At 39.7% G+C, this 17,575-nt stretch overlaps 1 protein-coding gene across 1 annotated transcript; it reads right to left on the bottom strand.

The window, feature by feature from the left end:
• Positions 1–3,814: 3,814 nt before the first annotated feature.
• LOC108444041 (guanylyl cyclase-activating protein 2-like) lies at positions 3,815–5,756 on the bottom strand. The gene is made up of 4 exons (XM_017725398.2): positions 5,545–5,756; positions 5,077–5,226; positions 4,571–4,670; positions 3,815–4,062 (listed from the first exon to the last, which is right to left on the bottom strand). Exons 1-4 carry the CDS (start codon positions 5,746–5,748, stop codon positions 3,932–3,934), a joined length of 585 nt encoding a protein of 194 aa, XP_017580887.1. The 5' UTR covers positions 5,749–5,756; the 3' UTR covers positions 3,815–3,931.
• Positions 5,757–17,575: the final 11,819 nt, after the last annotated feature.

The raw sequence follows: 17,575 nt of genomic DNA, 5'->3' as shown, positions 1-17,575 counted from the left end.
ATCAAAGTAAAGAGCGGTTTTAAGAAAAATGATTTAGTGTCTCACATTGACTTATTTTCTTGAAATATTGACGTAGCAGGCTACATCAAAACAATGACTTAAAATGTAAAAATAAAGATTTATTTTATTATTATTAAAATAATAATTGATCACTTCACTAAATGATCACATTGCAAGAAAGTGTGTAATTATTTTGAGATATTACATCCTAATTTAGGGAATTTTTCACTTTTTGAGATGCCATCAGTTGTCGTGAGCTATGTTGACCAGTACAACATTATTTTTAGATACTAAAAATGTGAAACAGCTGTCAAAAACAGATTCTCTACCTGGTAAGAATGGCTTACATAATATAAACTTACACTCCAAGTGTGTGTGTGTGTATGTGTGTGTGTGTGTGTGTGTGTGCGTGTGTGCATGTGTACGTGTGTGTGTGTGTGTGCGTGTGTGCGTGTGTGTGCGTGTGTGTGCATCTGCTGCTCATCCAGAGAGAGCAGTCTACCACTAGGTGGCTCACGTGTTTCATCTTCATGAGATATAACAGATACCATTTGGAGCACCGCTGTTATTTAACCTATTTACTCATAATAATGATGTGACCTAGTTGATTACTTTTTTCTGAGCTTCTTTCAGCTCAGAGATTTTTGAGCAACCATAATGTTGTCTTGTCCTTTGAAGCAGAGCATATCAATGGTTTTTGTTTGAGGACAATCACTGTCACACAGTGTTGATGTTCAAACTTCAGTATCAGAACAAATGCACATGAATCTCCAGCTTTAACAACACATTTTATAGCTTCCGCCAGCTCACCTACAAAACACATGATGTAGATGGACAATAGTGTGCAAGAGCTTCACAGTACTTGTTTGAGTACACAGATCTTATTAATTAATGAACTCATGCAATGCTCAATGAACCACTGCCCCCTACTGCCCATTACCTGAACTTGCTGGAGAAAACACAGTATCAACTCTCCATAAAAGAGAACACATAATTATAACTAACATGTTTTGTGGTGAAACTGTCTTTCATTTATTAATAATAATCATATGACACAGAGAGCTTCACGTGCACATGAAAGACTTTTTAATAAAATAAGGACTCAAAAATCAACTAATTTAATGATTAATGGAGAAAAAACATCACAAAATTTTCCAAGTCCCTATAGATCCACAGTGGAACCTTTTAGCACATCCAGCATCTACCAGAATATGAAATTGAAGTTTATTATGTACTGTTTTATTCTTGAGATCTTTTGGTCAAATATATAACAATATTGTAAATTAGAAGTGTCAGCAGTTCATGTGCTGTAACGAACAGAACGGAGTGATAATAAGCCCAAAAAAGAAATCTAGTAAATAAATGTAAAAGCCTTGGATGGACCTGAGTGTAAATATACTTTTCATTTCTCATAAACACATTTGAATATAAGTAAAACGCATCATCATTTTGAAGATGCAATACGTACAAATTCATCAACAGCACTGCCCTTACTTACTCCCACAAGATGGATCAAGTAAGAAAATTCCAGAATATATACAGAAGCAAGTATCAAGTGAGTTTTATAGTAATTTAATTGTAGTCATATTGTGGTGTCATATTAATTGTAGTCCGCTTTATCAGTTGATGATAAAAAATCTGATGTTTGTTGACTAAAAATATTATATATAATGTAAAGCTGGGCTAATGAGGTTACAGTATGACCAGAGGAAGAGGAAACAGTGACACTTTCTTTTACAGTCCCACAACATCTAGATGTTGACCTCTTAAATGGACCAGGGCTCACCAGCAGACCCAAAGTTTTATTACACACTTCTATAATCTAAGAATGGCTCAAAAAGCTGAAATGCACTAAAGTCCCTGTAGTTACTGAATAATAAGCCTTCGTGTGTCAAAAGCCTGGGAGTTTTAAGGGGCGAATGAGCTTAGTGTGATAAACACACTGCAAAGTACTAGGTAATTATTTGGTTACCATCATGGTGAGCCTTTGGCATACAGCTGTGTAAACCAGTTGGCTGTAAATGAATTCTTACTGTGTTTTTACAGGGTCCTAGCATTGATTAGACATTTTTGATTTGGTTTTCTTAATTGTGTCAAATTTGGTATGCGTATTTTCATATTTACTACCGTGTCGCTCCAAATAATTATGCTATTATGAAGTCTTTTCTTTTATTGCTTACATGTCAGGAATTGTAATTAGTAATTGGTACCACCTTTTATCAATTGCACAGTTCTTCAGAGATTATTCCATGTGCTTACACAGTTAATAGCTAGAAACTGTTAGTCAATTCATTTTGATTTAATTAAACTTTCTCAGAACTCCTTATAACATCCAAAGTAGTCATCTAGTACTGTGGGGTTGTACTGGTTAATTTCATAATAAATACACTTACCTGATTAGTATAGAAACTTTAGGGGAGAAAGGGAACATAATCAACATCTTAACATATTTGCATTTTCATTACTGTGTCAAAGTAAGAATTTGCTGATAATCAGCGTTAAGACATACAGTCGTATGCAAAAATTCAAACTGAGCGCACAGATGTTTTAGGTGTACAGGGGCTCAAGTGCAAAAAGGGGCAACATGAACAAGAATTAAACTTAATTTATGTTAAAGCATAGTGCGCTTACTTTTGTCCATAATCTATTTCAGAGGTTTCAGAGGACACTAAAGTAGTGTTACATGATTTTTTCTAAAGACAGCCGAAAGCACAAGCCTAGTTTCAAATCCCATTATTCAACATGAAAAGCTGACACTAACCACCATGTCCTCAGTAACTGTCAGCTCACTATTATAAGGTCTCACACGGCTATTTGTTTTGTTGTTGTAAAATCACCACATTGTGCAATGTAACACCAGATTATTAGAGTGTCCAGCACTTGTTGATACATGCATCTGTGACAGGTTGGAATTACAGATGGGAAATCTGCATAGGAACCACGGGTACTGCACCAGAGGGGGTGCTCAAGAACGATGGAGTTTGTGGAACTGGACCAGACCCACAAGATCCCACATGGATCTTGAAGAGAGGCTGAATAAAGTACAGTTATAACATGATTGTACCAAGAGGGCACCTGTACAGCCTGAAGGCAAAAAGACAAGGGCTCAAGCCCTTCCAGGGGCTGTCTGTGCATGTGCCTGATTGTATCCAGTTGTGACATATTCTACAGAATAAGTGTGACAGGAACATGCTGGAGGGGGTAGTTGATTGGTGCTGGTTATCTACTGCATTAAATGTCGGTAGTGATTGTATGCCTGTTCTCTTCAACACACAATGTTGTGTTTTTGCCTTGTAATGTCATAATAGTTTGATACACTGATAAACCCCTAGTATATAGAATTAATTTAATGTAACAAAAATGATCAACTGGTCTCAATTTAATAAAAAAACAAACCCCCGAGAGAGCAGTCAAGGAGAAGCATTTTTATTAGAGTTATTTTGTTCCATTGCTTAATATCCTACAGGTTAATGTGTATTATAATAATAATAATAATAATAATAATAATAATAATAATAAAAAATAAGAATACTCTTCTTTAAAACCTCCACAATGAGGCTATCCTGTTGCTTGAAATCACACATCAGATAATCAGCCTAATAATGCTTGCATGTGCATATACATGCTTTTATATTAATTATGATAAATATATTTATATGTTCATTCATTTATTTACAAAAATATGAGCTTTTCATTTCATTGCTAAAATATCCTCCTCATTCATCATATTTCCAGCATAGAAAACATAGAAAAGATGAAGCATTCAATTAAGCAGTGCTCCAGTTGTATTATGTCTGATGAAGAAGGCCATTCACTGAAACTGTATGGTAGCTTGAGGCACATTGACGGAGTTAGAGTGAAGACAAAGAAATCTCAACAGCATTAACATTGGCATTGTGTATCTGGATATTAACTACTGATATTTTCATTTTCAGAAATGAGCACTTTTTCTTCTCTTTTGTTCCAACACCCAGTTGTAAGGGTTCATGTCTAAACGTAGCATGTTGAGAATCCACGGGTCTTTCTGAGCCCCTTCTACAAACTCTTCCAGTGATATGTGACCTAGGAGAGACATGCAATGGGTTACAAGCAGTAAGAATGAGTGCAAATAATGCTTTTAACATGATAGACATAACCAAACATCAAAGCTGATCCTTAACCCAGTGCACTAATTCTGAACATTTAATTGGATGACTATACTTACAGTAATACCTATTGGAGATTATCCCAAGGGAATAGGGCTAGTTGATCAGCCTCTGTTGTCCCTAGTTGATGTGATGGGGGTGGGAAAAAGATTCTATTCCAATAGATTTATTTTTTAATATTAGGTTCTGTTCAACACAGTTCTCTTTGTTTTTTATTAGAGATGTATAGCTACTGTTAAATGGTCAGGACATGCTGGCAGGTCCAAGCTTCCATTTCACACTACTGTAACTAAAGAATAACTCAGTGAGTTTGCACTGTTTCCACGTAATTACTAAATAATGAACCTTAGAATGCAATAAGTAGGGAACTGAAGGGTTAAGCCCAGCTTCTGGATCTCTGAATCAGATAGGGAAACGTCACTCACCATCACCATTTGCATCTACGACTTTGAAGATTCGCTCACAAATTTCATCTAAGGAGGTGTTCATCTCTCTCCTGTCCACTTTCTTTAAACGATATATATTCTGGAAAGAGGGGTAAAATGCAAGATGTCAAAAAAAAGACTACTGTTTGAGAATTACAGGCTTATGAATAAGTAATAAAGGACTGCTATAAAATATGTTTACAGGTTAAAATTAGTTGACTGGGCTTCAGTCCAAATTACAAGCCAATGGTTATTCATATATTAGGCATCTTTGGCATCTATTACTGTGTATACTGTGGCATCAATCTGATCAGGCTTTACATTTCTATAAAGCATTTATAGAGCCTAATAGTGGGCTCTTATCCCTGGGATATGAGCAGTCTGTGACAAATTCTGCAAGTGAAATGAGAGAAGTGGAAGGATTAGGTGCTTTTAATTCTTACACTAGGGCATTATTAAGGTCAGACTAGTGATGCAAACACCCAAAAGCAGAAAAAAGGACTCACTTCAATAATCGCTCTGAGTTCAGCCCTGTCCACAAAGCCACTGCCGTCCTTATCATACACCTTGAATGACCACCTTAGCTTGTGCTCTAAATCTCCCCTGAACACCAAGTTCAAAGCTGCCACAAACTCCAAGAAATCAATGGTATTGTCCTGAAAATAAGCATAAAACACATCTTCAGCAATTATAAGAGTAGCTAACTAAACACTGCAAACACAAGTATCTGTTTCACATCTTTGTCTTGTACTGCAGAAGTATCTCTTTCTCTCATCTGCCCATGAATTTTACTGAATTTACAGCTTCTTAATTATTTCTGTTTAAGGACTAAACCATGGATAGCTTTCATTTTCTGGCAGTCTGCTTCCTGTGGTCCTCAGGCTATGCTACAGTGAACATGTTACAAATGAAAGCATCCACATATTTTCTTCTCTGAAAGATGGAGAAACACCCAAAGCTGTTTTCTTTCTCACCCCATTCTTGTCGAAGGCGTGGAACATTCTCTCAGCGTAGTCCGATGCTTCTCCTGTGGAGTCAACTCCGAAAAATCGCTTAAATTCATGCAAAAACAAGAGTCCGCTGGGACACTCCGTCACAAACTTTTTGTACATTTGCTGAATAGCAGCCACATCTACCTCCATCTCCGTGCTCTGCTCAGTCTGCTGAGCTTGGCCCATGCCTGCTCTTGGGAGCTGTCCTTAGTGCTGAATTCCTCTCCAGACGCTGCAGCACTCCTCTCACTGGACCATTAATAGAGCTAATGGAGATTAGTCCAGAAAGTCTTCACACTGGCCAAATGAAACTATAGGAGGAGGAGGAGTCCAGGTGGATGTAACAGGATAAGTTGGGGTTTCTCACATCTAATAGTTGCAAGATGACAAAACATGTCTCCATCCCACTCTAAATAAAAAAATGTTCACAGACATAATTCATTACATTGTGCACAATTCTGCCAAAATAAGATCATGTCAGCTCAGCTCATGTAAGGACAGAGACCTGTGGTCTGCAAATAGCTGACTGTAATTGGATAGGGAAACCCATATCCATTGGCTGTGAATCTTGTTAGATTGCTGATTCTTTCATCCGCACTCAGCAGAGCGCAGGACTATAATTCTGTTAACCTGTCACCTGTTCAAAGGGTGCCATCAAAAGCAGGTAAATTAAGTTTCAGTGTTCATGGGAACAGCTTAGTTACTCTGTAGTTCACACATGACTCAGCCTGGAGATGCAGGATTAGAAAGCAATTCAATTCAGAGGGGTTTGCTCACTCAATCTCCTTAAATAAGTTCCAACTTACAAATGCAGTTGATTAACAAAGCATTTTAGAGTTTTATACAGAGTCCTGTGCTGATTTCTGGGAAAATGTTTATAGTACACGCAGAATAGAATCATACTTTGACGTTTGATTACAACACCATAAGCTTTACTTTAAAAGTAGTCACCAAAAGTAGACCTACTCATCAGAAGAAGCAGGACTGTCATCTCCACTGGCCAATTTATTTTTATTTATTACATTTTTTTTTTCAGTTTCTGGTGGGCAGAGATGCATCACCATGCAGCAGGAAAAAATGGCAAAAAGTTTAATTAAGTTACAGCTGCTGGTAATGTTAGTTAGTGTTAGCTACATAGCTAATAGTGTGCTCACTTATACTGCACAATTTGTACCAGCATAAAATAAATCATACTTTGACTAAGTTCACCAGCCCTGTATTTCAGTATATAAAACCCTGGAAAAGTGGTGCTTCGATTAACTTGATCCGATTATTGTGATGTGTAGCGGTGAGGCAGATGCATGTGCTGAAATAAGCGAGTTTTATTTTGGGTAAATCCAGGGTCATGGTCGAAATGGTCCAAGTTCAAATAGCCAACACGGAGATAAGGTGGGACAGACATGACGAAATAGAAACACAAAATACAGAAATCTAAACACTTCAAACAAATCAAACAAACAAACAGCACAATCAAACTAGCCTACAAACATATCCAACAAAGACCAACACAGACCAGGGCTTATATAACAAGGGCTAACGAGGGACAGGCAGAAAACATGTGGAAACAATCAGGGGTGGAGTCACAAAACAAGGGGTCAGACTGGGGATCAAAACAAAGAAAGCACATGGATTAGACAGGTCTGGGAAGGCCAATCATGACAATTGTGTACACTCCACATTAAAACATCAATAAAATTGACTGTCCTTCAATTACTTTTGGCAAGAGCTGTGTTGATATATTTCAGCAACGCACTTTACTCTGTGTGTGTGTGTGTGTGTGAGAGAGTGTGTGTGCGTGTATCAGGGCAACATTCTTTTAATGGAAGTTAATGGAAGTGTAAGGGGGAGCGAGGAGGCGGACGCATACGCGGAGATAAGCGAGATTTATTACGGGCAAATCCAGGGTCGTAGTCAGAACAGTCCAGGGTCAATGAGCCGACACGGACAGATCGAGGGTAAGACATGACGAAAACAACCAGAACCAACACAAACAAAGACCAGGTACAACGATACAATGATACAAAGATACAGGGATACAGGGATACAGGGATACAGGGATACAGGGATACAGGGATACAAAGATACAAAGACTGGCCAACGCAAAGGGCAAACACAGGGCTTAAATACACGGAACAATGAGGGACAGGTGATAACAATCAGGGGCGGAGTTACAAGACCAAAACACGAGCACATGGACAGGACTGGGAGGAGCCAACCGTGACAGAACCCCCCCCCAAAGGCACGCACACCGGGCGTGCCACACAGAACAAAACAAACCAACAAAAAAGCGAAACCCAGAGAAAGACAAAACTAAACTAAACAGGCACAGACACCGAAGCCAGAGCAGAGGCAGAAACGGGCACAGAGGCAGAAACGGGCACAGAGGCAGAAACGGGCACAGAGGCAGAAACGGGCACAGAGGCAGGCACAGAACCAGGAACAGAACCAGGAACAGAACCACAAGAGGCAGGAACAGAACCACAAGAGGCAGGAACAGAACCACAAGGCACAGGAACAGACACAGACGGAGACACACCAGACACAGGAACAGACGAAACAGAACGAGGACAAAAAACGGAGGGAGGACGAGGAGGCACACCAAAAAACGACGCCGACCGAGAGACGACCGGAGACACAGGACGAGGAAAACAAGAACGAACAACAGACCACGCAAAAGACAGGGGAACAGGCACCAGGACAGACACAGGAACGAAAACGGCCACGGAAACAGAAACAGGAACAGAAACAAAAGGAGACACAGGAACGGGAACCACAACAGGAACGGGAACCGAGACAGACACAACAGTAGGGAAAAGGACAAAACCAGGTACAGAACAAGGCAGAAACAAAGGAACGGAAACAGACACAGAAGGCACAGAAGGACCACGGGGAACAGGGACAGAAACGGGATTCCCAGGGGGAACAGACACAGACGAGGGCGGGATGGGTGGGAACAAAGGGGATGTAACGTCCACGGAGGCAGGCGGGCCTGCTACGACGTCCACGGAGGCAGGCGGGCCTGCTACGACGTCCGCGGCGACTGGCGGCGGGTCCGGAGGCGCGGCGACTGGCGGCGGGTCCGGAGGCGCGGCGACTGGCGGCGGGTCCGGAGGCGCGGCGACTGGCGGCGGGTCCGGAGGCGCGGCGACTGGCGGCGGGTCCGGAGGCGTAGGCGTGCCGCGGGGTGCGGCCACGGGATCAGGCGTGCCGCGGGGTGTGGCCACGGGATCAGGCGTGCCGCGGGGTGCGGCCACGGGATCAGGCGTGCTGCGGGGTGCGGCCACGGGATCAGAAGTGCCGCGGGGTGCGGCCACGGGATCAGAAGTGCCGCGGGGTGCGGCCACGGGATCAAGCTTTCGGGCTGGGGACCTCTGCTCCAACCTGGAGGAACACACAGATAGTGGACCCACTCGGCCGTTCCCAAAGCTCACTCGAGCGATTGGCATCTCGCAGTGACGCTTGCGAACGAGCCGTGTACCAAAAAACGGGTCATCTGAATGTTCGTTCCGTCTGACCCCGTCTTGCACTGCAGGTCGCTCCTCCCTGCAGTGGCGCTCAAGACGGGCAGACCCAAGGCGCTTACCTGAGCTCTCGTCGCCCGGATACAAGGCGGGAAGGCCCTCCGCTTTCTTGCGGGACCGACGAGACGCTCGTGTTCCCCCAGCGCCAGGGGATTTGCTGTCTCCGGCTTGGTGGCGTTGGGACACGGCGAACTCGGGCTGCTTTGAAACAGCCGGAGTTTCGTCCCAACGGAACAACCACATGCCGGAGTCTCGCTTACCTGCTGCGTCCTGTGTGGGCCAGTCTTTCTGTAAGGGGGAGCGAGGAGGCGGACGCATACGCGGAGATAAGCGAGATTTATTACGGGCAAATCCAGGGTCGTAGTCAGAACAGTCCAGGGTCAATGAGCCGACACGGACAGATTGAGGGTAAGACATGACGAAAACAACCAGAACCAACACAAACAAAGACCAGGTACAACGATACAATGATACAAAGATATAAAGATACAGGGATACAAAGATACAAAGACTGGCCAACGCAAAGGGCAAACACAGGGCTTAAATACACGGAACAATGAGGGACAGGTGATAACAATCAGGGGCGGAGTTACAAGACCAAAACACGAGCACATTGACAGGACTGGGAGGAGCCAACCGTGACAGGAAGTTTTATTTCAAGCAATTTTGGAGCGTTTGCATTGGTCCATTTATCATGAAGTTTTACACAATGTAAAGGGCAGATGAGGTGCTTAAATAATGTGAAAAAAGGGAAAACTGAGAAAACTGGAAATACATGTTTTTTCAGCAATGATGTATTACATTTTTCCTGTGATATTACAAAAAGATTTAATAAATGCTTCAATGTCAAGCTTATCTCTGAAAAGGATTGGAGGAGCATACTAGTCTGTCAGAATGCTAGTCTGTTACTCAACAACAAAAATTCTGTTTGTTGTTTAGTAACAGAAATTAAATACACAATTTATTCTTAAACAACATTATTCATAACTGTTTAAACTGCTTCAAATAACTTTAGAATATTTAGGCCATAGTCAGTTTATTTCAGAAAGTTCCCAATAACTCAAAAACTTATGTACTTGTACTAATATGTTCAAAGCAAATTAGACACAATTACCTATAAAGAAAGTTTAATGACCAGGTCAACCATTAGGACCACTCCTTATGTGAAAACTCATTTTCAGCAGGCTCCTCAGAGAGAATTGAGAGGCCTGCTAAGTTTAATCACTAATAGGATTTGTACAGGGCTTGATACGAATTAAGAAATAGAGCTAACACAGATGAGACTGATTCAGCCTCTAGATGCTATCGGTAACCAAAGAGCAATGGTGAAGTATTGGATGTTTTGTTGTCACATACACTCACTTCTAAAGCAATTTATGTATTAGAGCTATGCCTATGCTTCACACCAGAAATTTCAAAACTTGGCCAAAAATAAGGGAAAAAAAAACAACAAGTTCTGCTAGCATCCCGATTGTGTTCTGTTTGTAAGTTAATGCTAAGCTAACAGAAATGCATGTTAAATTTTTTTGGCTGCTCTACATTAAAAATAGATATTTGGACTGAGACTGCAAAAGACATTCAGTGTTTTATTTAAATTTTAGACATATTAACATATTTTCCACTTTGTATATTGTGGTTTGACAGCCATCAAGAGCAGCTGACTGAAACCTGGCGAGACTGCCATTCGTATTTGCAATGATGTATCTAGGACTTCCAGAAGGTCTAGAGTGACCTTTATTCTCATGAAATTAGTCCCAGCCCATTGTAAATCAAAACTGCATCAGTTGACTACACTGTCATTTCCTACTTTTCTGTCAATCCAACATGTAATGCCTTCTTTCCAGCTTCTGAAGCCTAAGAATCTATTCTTAGATATCACAACAAAAAAAATCCTGAATGGATAATTTTCTGTTGGGCATTTTAAGCGTTTCACCCTTTAACCTAACTGTGAAATAAGAGTGCTACTGCATCACCTGCAGAGTTTGAACACAAGCTTGATTCTGTTGAATGAAGAAGAGCTAAATACTAAAGGCATGTTTAAGTTTGCAGAAATCATTAGGTCTTCTCTGAAAGTCAATAAGGCCCTGAGGGTTCTCCTCTGTGTTCTCGTAGCTTTTAGCATTGAATGAAAAAAAAAAAAATAAAAATGAAAAAAAAGAAAAAACAGCCTTATGTAATTCAGATTTAATGTATATTTGTATTAAGTCAAGCACTGCAACAAGCCAAAAACTTCCACTAGAGAAAAAGTGCACAATTGATGTATCCAAACTCCACTCACAAACGCATTTATTCATAGCAAGTGCAGTTTGTTGGAAACTAATTCCATTCAAACATATGACCTGGTGTTGGAGTTCAGATTTGCTACATAATGTTGAGTGTTTAAAATGCTACACCACCAAACTGGAGTACAACCCCAATTCCAATGAAGTTGGAACGTTGTGTAAAACATAACTAAAAACAGAATATGGTGATTTGCAAATCAGTAAGTGTTTGGCAACTGAGGACACTGATTGTTGAAGCTTTGTAGGTGGAATTCTTTCCCATTCTTGCTTGATGTACAACTTGATCAAGTTGTACATACAAGTTGATCAACAGTCCGGGGTCTCTGTTGTTGTATTTTGCGCTTTATAATGCGCCACACATTTTCAATGGGAGACAGATCTGGACTGCAGGCAGGCCACTCTGGTACCCGCACTCTTTTACTATGAAGCCACGCTGTTGTAACACGTGCAGAATGTGGCTTGGCATTGTCTTACTGAAATAAGCAGGACGTCCCTGAGAAAGACGTTGCTTGGATGGCAGCATATGTTGCTCCAAAACCTGTATGTACCTTTCAGCATTAATGCTGCCTTCACAGATGTGCAAGTTACCCATGTCATGGGCACTAACACAACCCCACACCATCAGAGATGCTGGCTTTTGAACTTTGCGCTGATAACAATCCGGACAGTCCTTTTCCTCTTTGGCCTGGAGGACACGACGTCCATGATTTCCAAAAACAATTTGAAATGTGGACTCGTCAGACCACAGGACACTTTTCCACTTTGCGTCAGTCCATCTCAGATGAGCTCGGGCCCAGAGAAGCCGGCGGCGTTTCTGGGTGTTGTTGATATATGGCTTTCGATTTGCATGGCAGAGTTTTAACTTGCACTTGTAGATGGAGCGACAAACTGTGTTCACTGACAATGGTTTTCTCAAGTGTTCCTGAGCCCATGTGGTAATATCCGTTACAGAATGATGTCAGTTTTTAACGCAGTGCCGCCTGAGGGTTCTAAGGTCACAGGCATTCAGTGTTGGTTTTCTGCCTTGCTGCTTACTTGCAGAGATTTCTCCAGATTCTCTGAATTTCTGTAAGAATTAACCTGTTCACCTGTGGAATGTTCCACACAGGTGTATTTTTGAGCATTCCTCAACTTTCCCAGTCTTTTGTTGCCCCTGTCCCAACTTCTTTGGAATGTGTTGCAAGCATCAAATTCAAAATGAGTGAATATTTGCAAAAAACAATAAAGTTTATCTGTCGGAACATTATATATATTGTCTTTGTAGTGTATTCAATTGAATATACGTTGAAAAGGATTTGCAACTCATCGTATTCTGTTTTTATTTATGTTTTACACAACATGCCAACTTCATGGGAATTGGGGTTATATATTGCAACTAATTTAAACTTATTAGGTTGGAAACAATAATAATTTTCCCCCATGTTAACATTATCTTTATGATTAATGCTATCGGTGTGGTCTTTCACACATATGTCTTTGCTTTTAGTCTCAAGATGCTACCTGATCAACTACCAATGGATACCACATCCTTACCTCACATGGGATACCAGTGTCACCACTGAGCCGGTGCTTAAAGAAAGCTGTAGTCTTTATAACTGGTGATTGGTCTATAACCTAAGGGCTTGTTCTAGAAATATACCTGCACAGAGATTAGTAGATCCCCTGGAGTTATTTATAGTTCAGTCAGAAGCTAAAGGTCTCAGTTCAGGTAAGATAAGACGATTTAGTGCCCCCAGATAACAACCCTTGGTCTCATGTACCAATATAGAGTATAATATGGAGTATAACCTCAATGAGTGTGAATGGTGCCCATTAAGTACAGGTTATTCACTTTTTAGCATAAAAAAACTATATATTAATTTTACCATAAAATACCTAATGTAATATAAAATCTTTATTACAGCTTTCATTCTTTTCAGGACACTTGCTTTCAGTTTTTTAAAGAAATGGATATTTTTCCACACACAAGTTCAGTCTTTCACTGTTCTTTCTTTTGTCTATTTTCTTTTCTCAGTAACTTCTTGACAGCTACACATGTCTTTAGACACACAGCATGGTAGTTATAGTTCTCTTCTTACAATGGAAGGAAGGAAATACATTTGTGCAGAATTGAAATAAGAGTGGAGCTTAAGATGAAAGCTTTAAGTACAATTTATCTGATCATGACAATTTTGCTGGTCAGTCAAGGCTTCTGCGATTGTATGTATGAATGGGTGTATTTTCAATCATGTTTTTGAGCTCTAGTTTTGGAAACTCCTTTTTAAACTTCAAAGTCCTTTGACTTTCCCCTTCATTATGTAAGCCAATGACATTATGCCTGATGTTCTCAGAAACATCCTCTTTTGGCCATTTTAGATGCAGATAAAGAGAAAGAACTCTGAAGGCAGCTGAGGTGAGTTTGAGTAGTTTGTGTGAATGTTAGTGTATCTTTGAAGAGGTTCACAATGTCAGAGACACTGTGTTTGGAAGCAACTTTTATTGGGAGGATGCAGTTGTAACTTGTTGGTTTTAAGACTGGAAGCATGACAGAGTTAAAGTGGCAGAAGAGTGCACAAAATTAAGGAGTAAACAAATTAGATAGTGATAGATTTGATATTATACTGGAGGCTATTATAGTGGAGGCTTTTGTGTAATGTTCTGTTAAATTGATGTTTCCTGTATTTTTCTCATGCTCAAAACTAAATAACTTTTGAGGGACCTTTTTGACTGGAATACAAATAAATGGCATCCATTTTCTACACAGTGACATGTATTTAATAAAGCATTTTTTTGAGTCGCTGGGTGCACTGGCAATTGGGCTGAGAGCTGAAACATCATATGGGAAATACAATGCATCCTCTAATGGGGGCAGTATTACCCCAAGTTACTGTGTGTTCTCTCTCTGACTGCACTGTAATTGTCAGTTCTCTATCATATTTTTCTTGAGCATACTGCAAAGGTACTATGATTAATTTGAAAACATGGTTTAAACCTTAGGAATATTAGTGAAAGAATTTCATGCTCATGCTACAATTACCGCAAAACCAGTGTGCACCATAAAGGTCAAGGCTGGTCAATTTCTCTTCTTCTTTCCTTTATAAAGGAATAGTTCAGCCATGTCAATGTTGCCAACAACCAATGGAAGGCAGTAGTCACAAGTTAGCATGATATCACAATGACCATTCACTTCCATTCGCTAATAGTAACATTATCATTACATAGTGACCCCTTTCTTTAACATCCATATTTACAAACAACATTGACAAATATATTGAAGTGATGCATTTTTAATGTGCTGCAGGTGCAGAGAAACAAAAAAAGATCAATAATAAATGAGCAATGTGATTTTTTTTCATAATGTAAAAGATGTTTTTTTTATTATTACTTATGAAAGAGTTGCTCTGAAAGTAGAAACAGTTACATTAAAGTGGTGTTTAATTTTGCGGAGACATAAAAATATACTTTAGAAGTCAAGGCAAAGCAAGGCAAGGTTATATGTATAGCACCTTTCATAGACAGAGACAATTCAAAGTGCTTCACACAAATACCAAAAAATAAAGGCTTTAGATAATAAAGCTTACAACATCCTTAGATCTCGCTCCTCAGAAAAGATCACAGTGAAAAATGAGTACATTTTATAAGACATTTACATAAAAAAGTGATTAGAAATAAAACAATGATTCCAAAACAATTTCCTGATGAACATGAGTGCCAGCATCTGTGTCTATGAACATTTCATCCTGATGCACCTGAGAGAAAAGCCGCCTCTTGAGTAGAGTGCTGTAATTTAGAGAATATGTTTCAATTCATGTGCATGTCTGAGGAAGCTGACTCCACAAAAGGTAACAGAAATAAGCCCTATCTCTCCTCTGCTGTGAAGATCAGCCTGCCTTTTTTTTTTTTTTTTGCCTTTTGACGTCTTCGACACCTCAAAGCGAAACGGATATGCAGATGCACTCAGCAGAAAAATGCACTAGCCCTCATTTAAGCTTGGGGGATGAAGCGAGGGTGATGAAACGCTCCAGAAATAGTCTCTCTCTCTCAATGTAAGTGATTTCTGTGTGATATTTATACCGGCAATTGGGCTTCATCAGAATTCCTCTCATAGAGGCTCTCTTCAAATGGACATCAGAGTAACAGCTAGTGCTGACGGAAGGATGTGCTCAATAGCTATTGTTATATAATCACACACATTGCTGCACATCCGATTTTGTATCAAGCATATCGGCTCAATAGAGGTGGCCTTTTATAGGTCTGCCAATGCGAGGAAAAAAAGAAAAGCTTTGCTAAACACACTAAATTCTGAAATAATCAAAATCCCACAATGAAAGGGATAGAAAAGTACAGCAACAGGAACTAAGAGATGTGTTCTTTAACATTCATCTTGCCATCAATATGGTATGTCCAAAAAATAGTGGTTCTCCAAGGGTTCTTTAATAAAGGCAATAGTTGTATTTAGAACAATGACAAAAAATAACATAAATGGCTCTTTGTAAGTTAAAATGGTTCTTCTTTGTGATGGAAAACCTATTGTACATGAATCTTTAAAGAACCCTTATGGTTAAAATAGTTCTATATGGTGCCACAGAACCTTAGTGGTACCATATAGAAGTCTTTTTGCTAAGTGTGTACTGTGCTAAACATTTATCATTTCTCTAGCTACAATCGCTAAAGTGAAGGCACCAAAAGTGTTCTTGGTCTTGGTGATGTTGAAGAAGAACCAATTTTGGTTCCCTAAGGAATTTGCACATTATGTGAAAAGTTTCTACATGATCTTTACAATCACCGAATACAATTAACAATTAATCTACAGACTAAAAATACTACCTTTTGTCACAGTTTACCAGCAGGGAACATCCAGAAAAGACCTAATGATTTCTATGAAACAAAAAAATAAAGTCATTTTAAGTGAATTTTTATTTATAGCACTCATGAGGCTTGAAACAAAGGGGTTTAATTCTTGAAATGCGCAATAGGAAAATATCTAATCAGGTTTTTCTTTTCTTTGTGGTATCTAAATAGATACAAGTAAGTGAGCTTTCTCACTGGTTAGGACTTCAGGAGCTGGACAGAAGACCTATAGATTCACCAGCAACAAACTGACCACCTTATATCAAATCATGATTTGATATACAAAGCGGGCGACCAAGTCTGTGAGAAAAAACAGGCCTCCTGATGTCCTCAGTGACTGAAAATGAGAAGCACACTGGCCAGTTTCAGCCAGTTGTTAGCAATGGAAAACAGTAGCAGCCCTATGTCTGGATTCTTTGCTGAATGAGTTACTGTAACTGCAACAAGCTAAAATGCATGTTAATAAATAAATTGCTTTAGCATTGTCTGGAATGTCTCTTATAGGGTTCAGTTGTTCATGTTTAATCTGGAATGAGCAAAACAAATTCCATATGATCCTCATTAGCTCAGTGCTAACATACTAGAGCCTCTGTATGATGCTAGCCAAGTTACCAGTGTTATAGATGCACTATGTGTATAGTATAATACATGTGCATACATACTAGATAGCACTGTATGAAAGGATAGCACTGCAAATGTTACCATTAAGCTGTAAAGGTGCTCAGACTAATAATACACTAAAACAGCTGTGCAGCACCTGTGAGCACAATGTGACAGTGTAGTAGGAGCTTGTGAAACCAGAGTTTCTCTGTGTGTCTAAATATTTCTGCAATTTGTTTGACTAAAACACAGTGTTGGTGTAATATTACTGAATAAGAGGGCTCATATATTCCATTTACTCAAAAAGAGCTATCTATAAAAACATTCTTTATGGAACCAAAAAGCAGCTCTGCTATGGCAATGCTCCAAAACTCCTATTAACACCTTTTTAGTTTCACCAGTGGATTCTTCACACATCAATATTAAGTTTGTGCAACTTCTCTGATGTCTGAATTAATATAAAAGCACTGTTTTACCTTCTAGTCTTCATCTAGTGGTCAGTTTTTCTGACACATCCCTTAAAAGACAGCCAAACTGATTATCTGCTCTATTTACATACATGAAACTCTGTTTAGCAACCATTGGATATACCACCATCTGGTGGCCAGATGGATAGTTCTCTCTCTCTTTCTCTAATTCTCTCACTCTTTCTCTTTGTGTGGATGTGTGTGTGTGTGTGTGTGTGTGTGAGAGAGAGAGAGAGAGAGAGAGAGAGAGAGAGGGTGAGTGAGAAAGATGCTGAGATTTGTCCCACTCCTCAAAAAAGCACAAAGATAGCTA

The sequence above is a fragment of the Pygocentrus nattereri genome, chromosome 7 (genome assembly GCF_015220715.1).
Source record: "Pygocentrus nattereri isolate fPygNat1 chromosome 7, fPygNat1.pri, whole genome shotgun sequence".
NCBI classification, from domain to species: Eukaryota; Metazoa; Chordata; class Actinopteri; order Characiformes; family Serrasalmidae; genus Pygocentrus; species Pygocentrus nattereri.
Note: the sequence above shows the minus strand (reverse complement) of the source record. Positions and strands in the feature narration are given on the sequence as shown.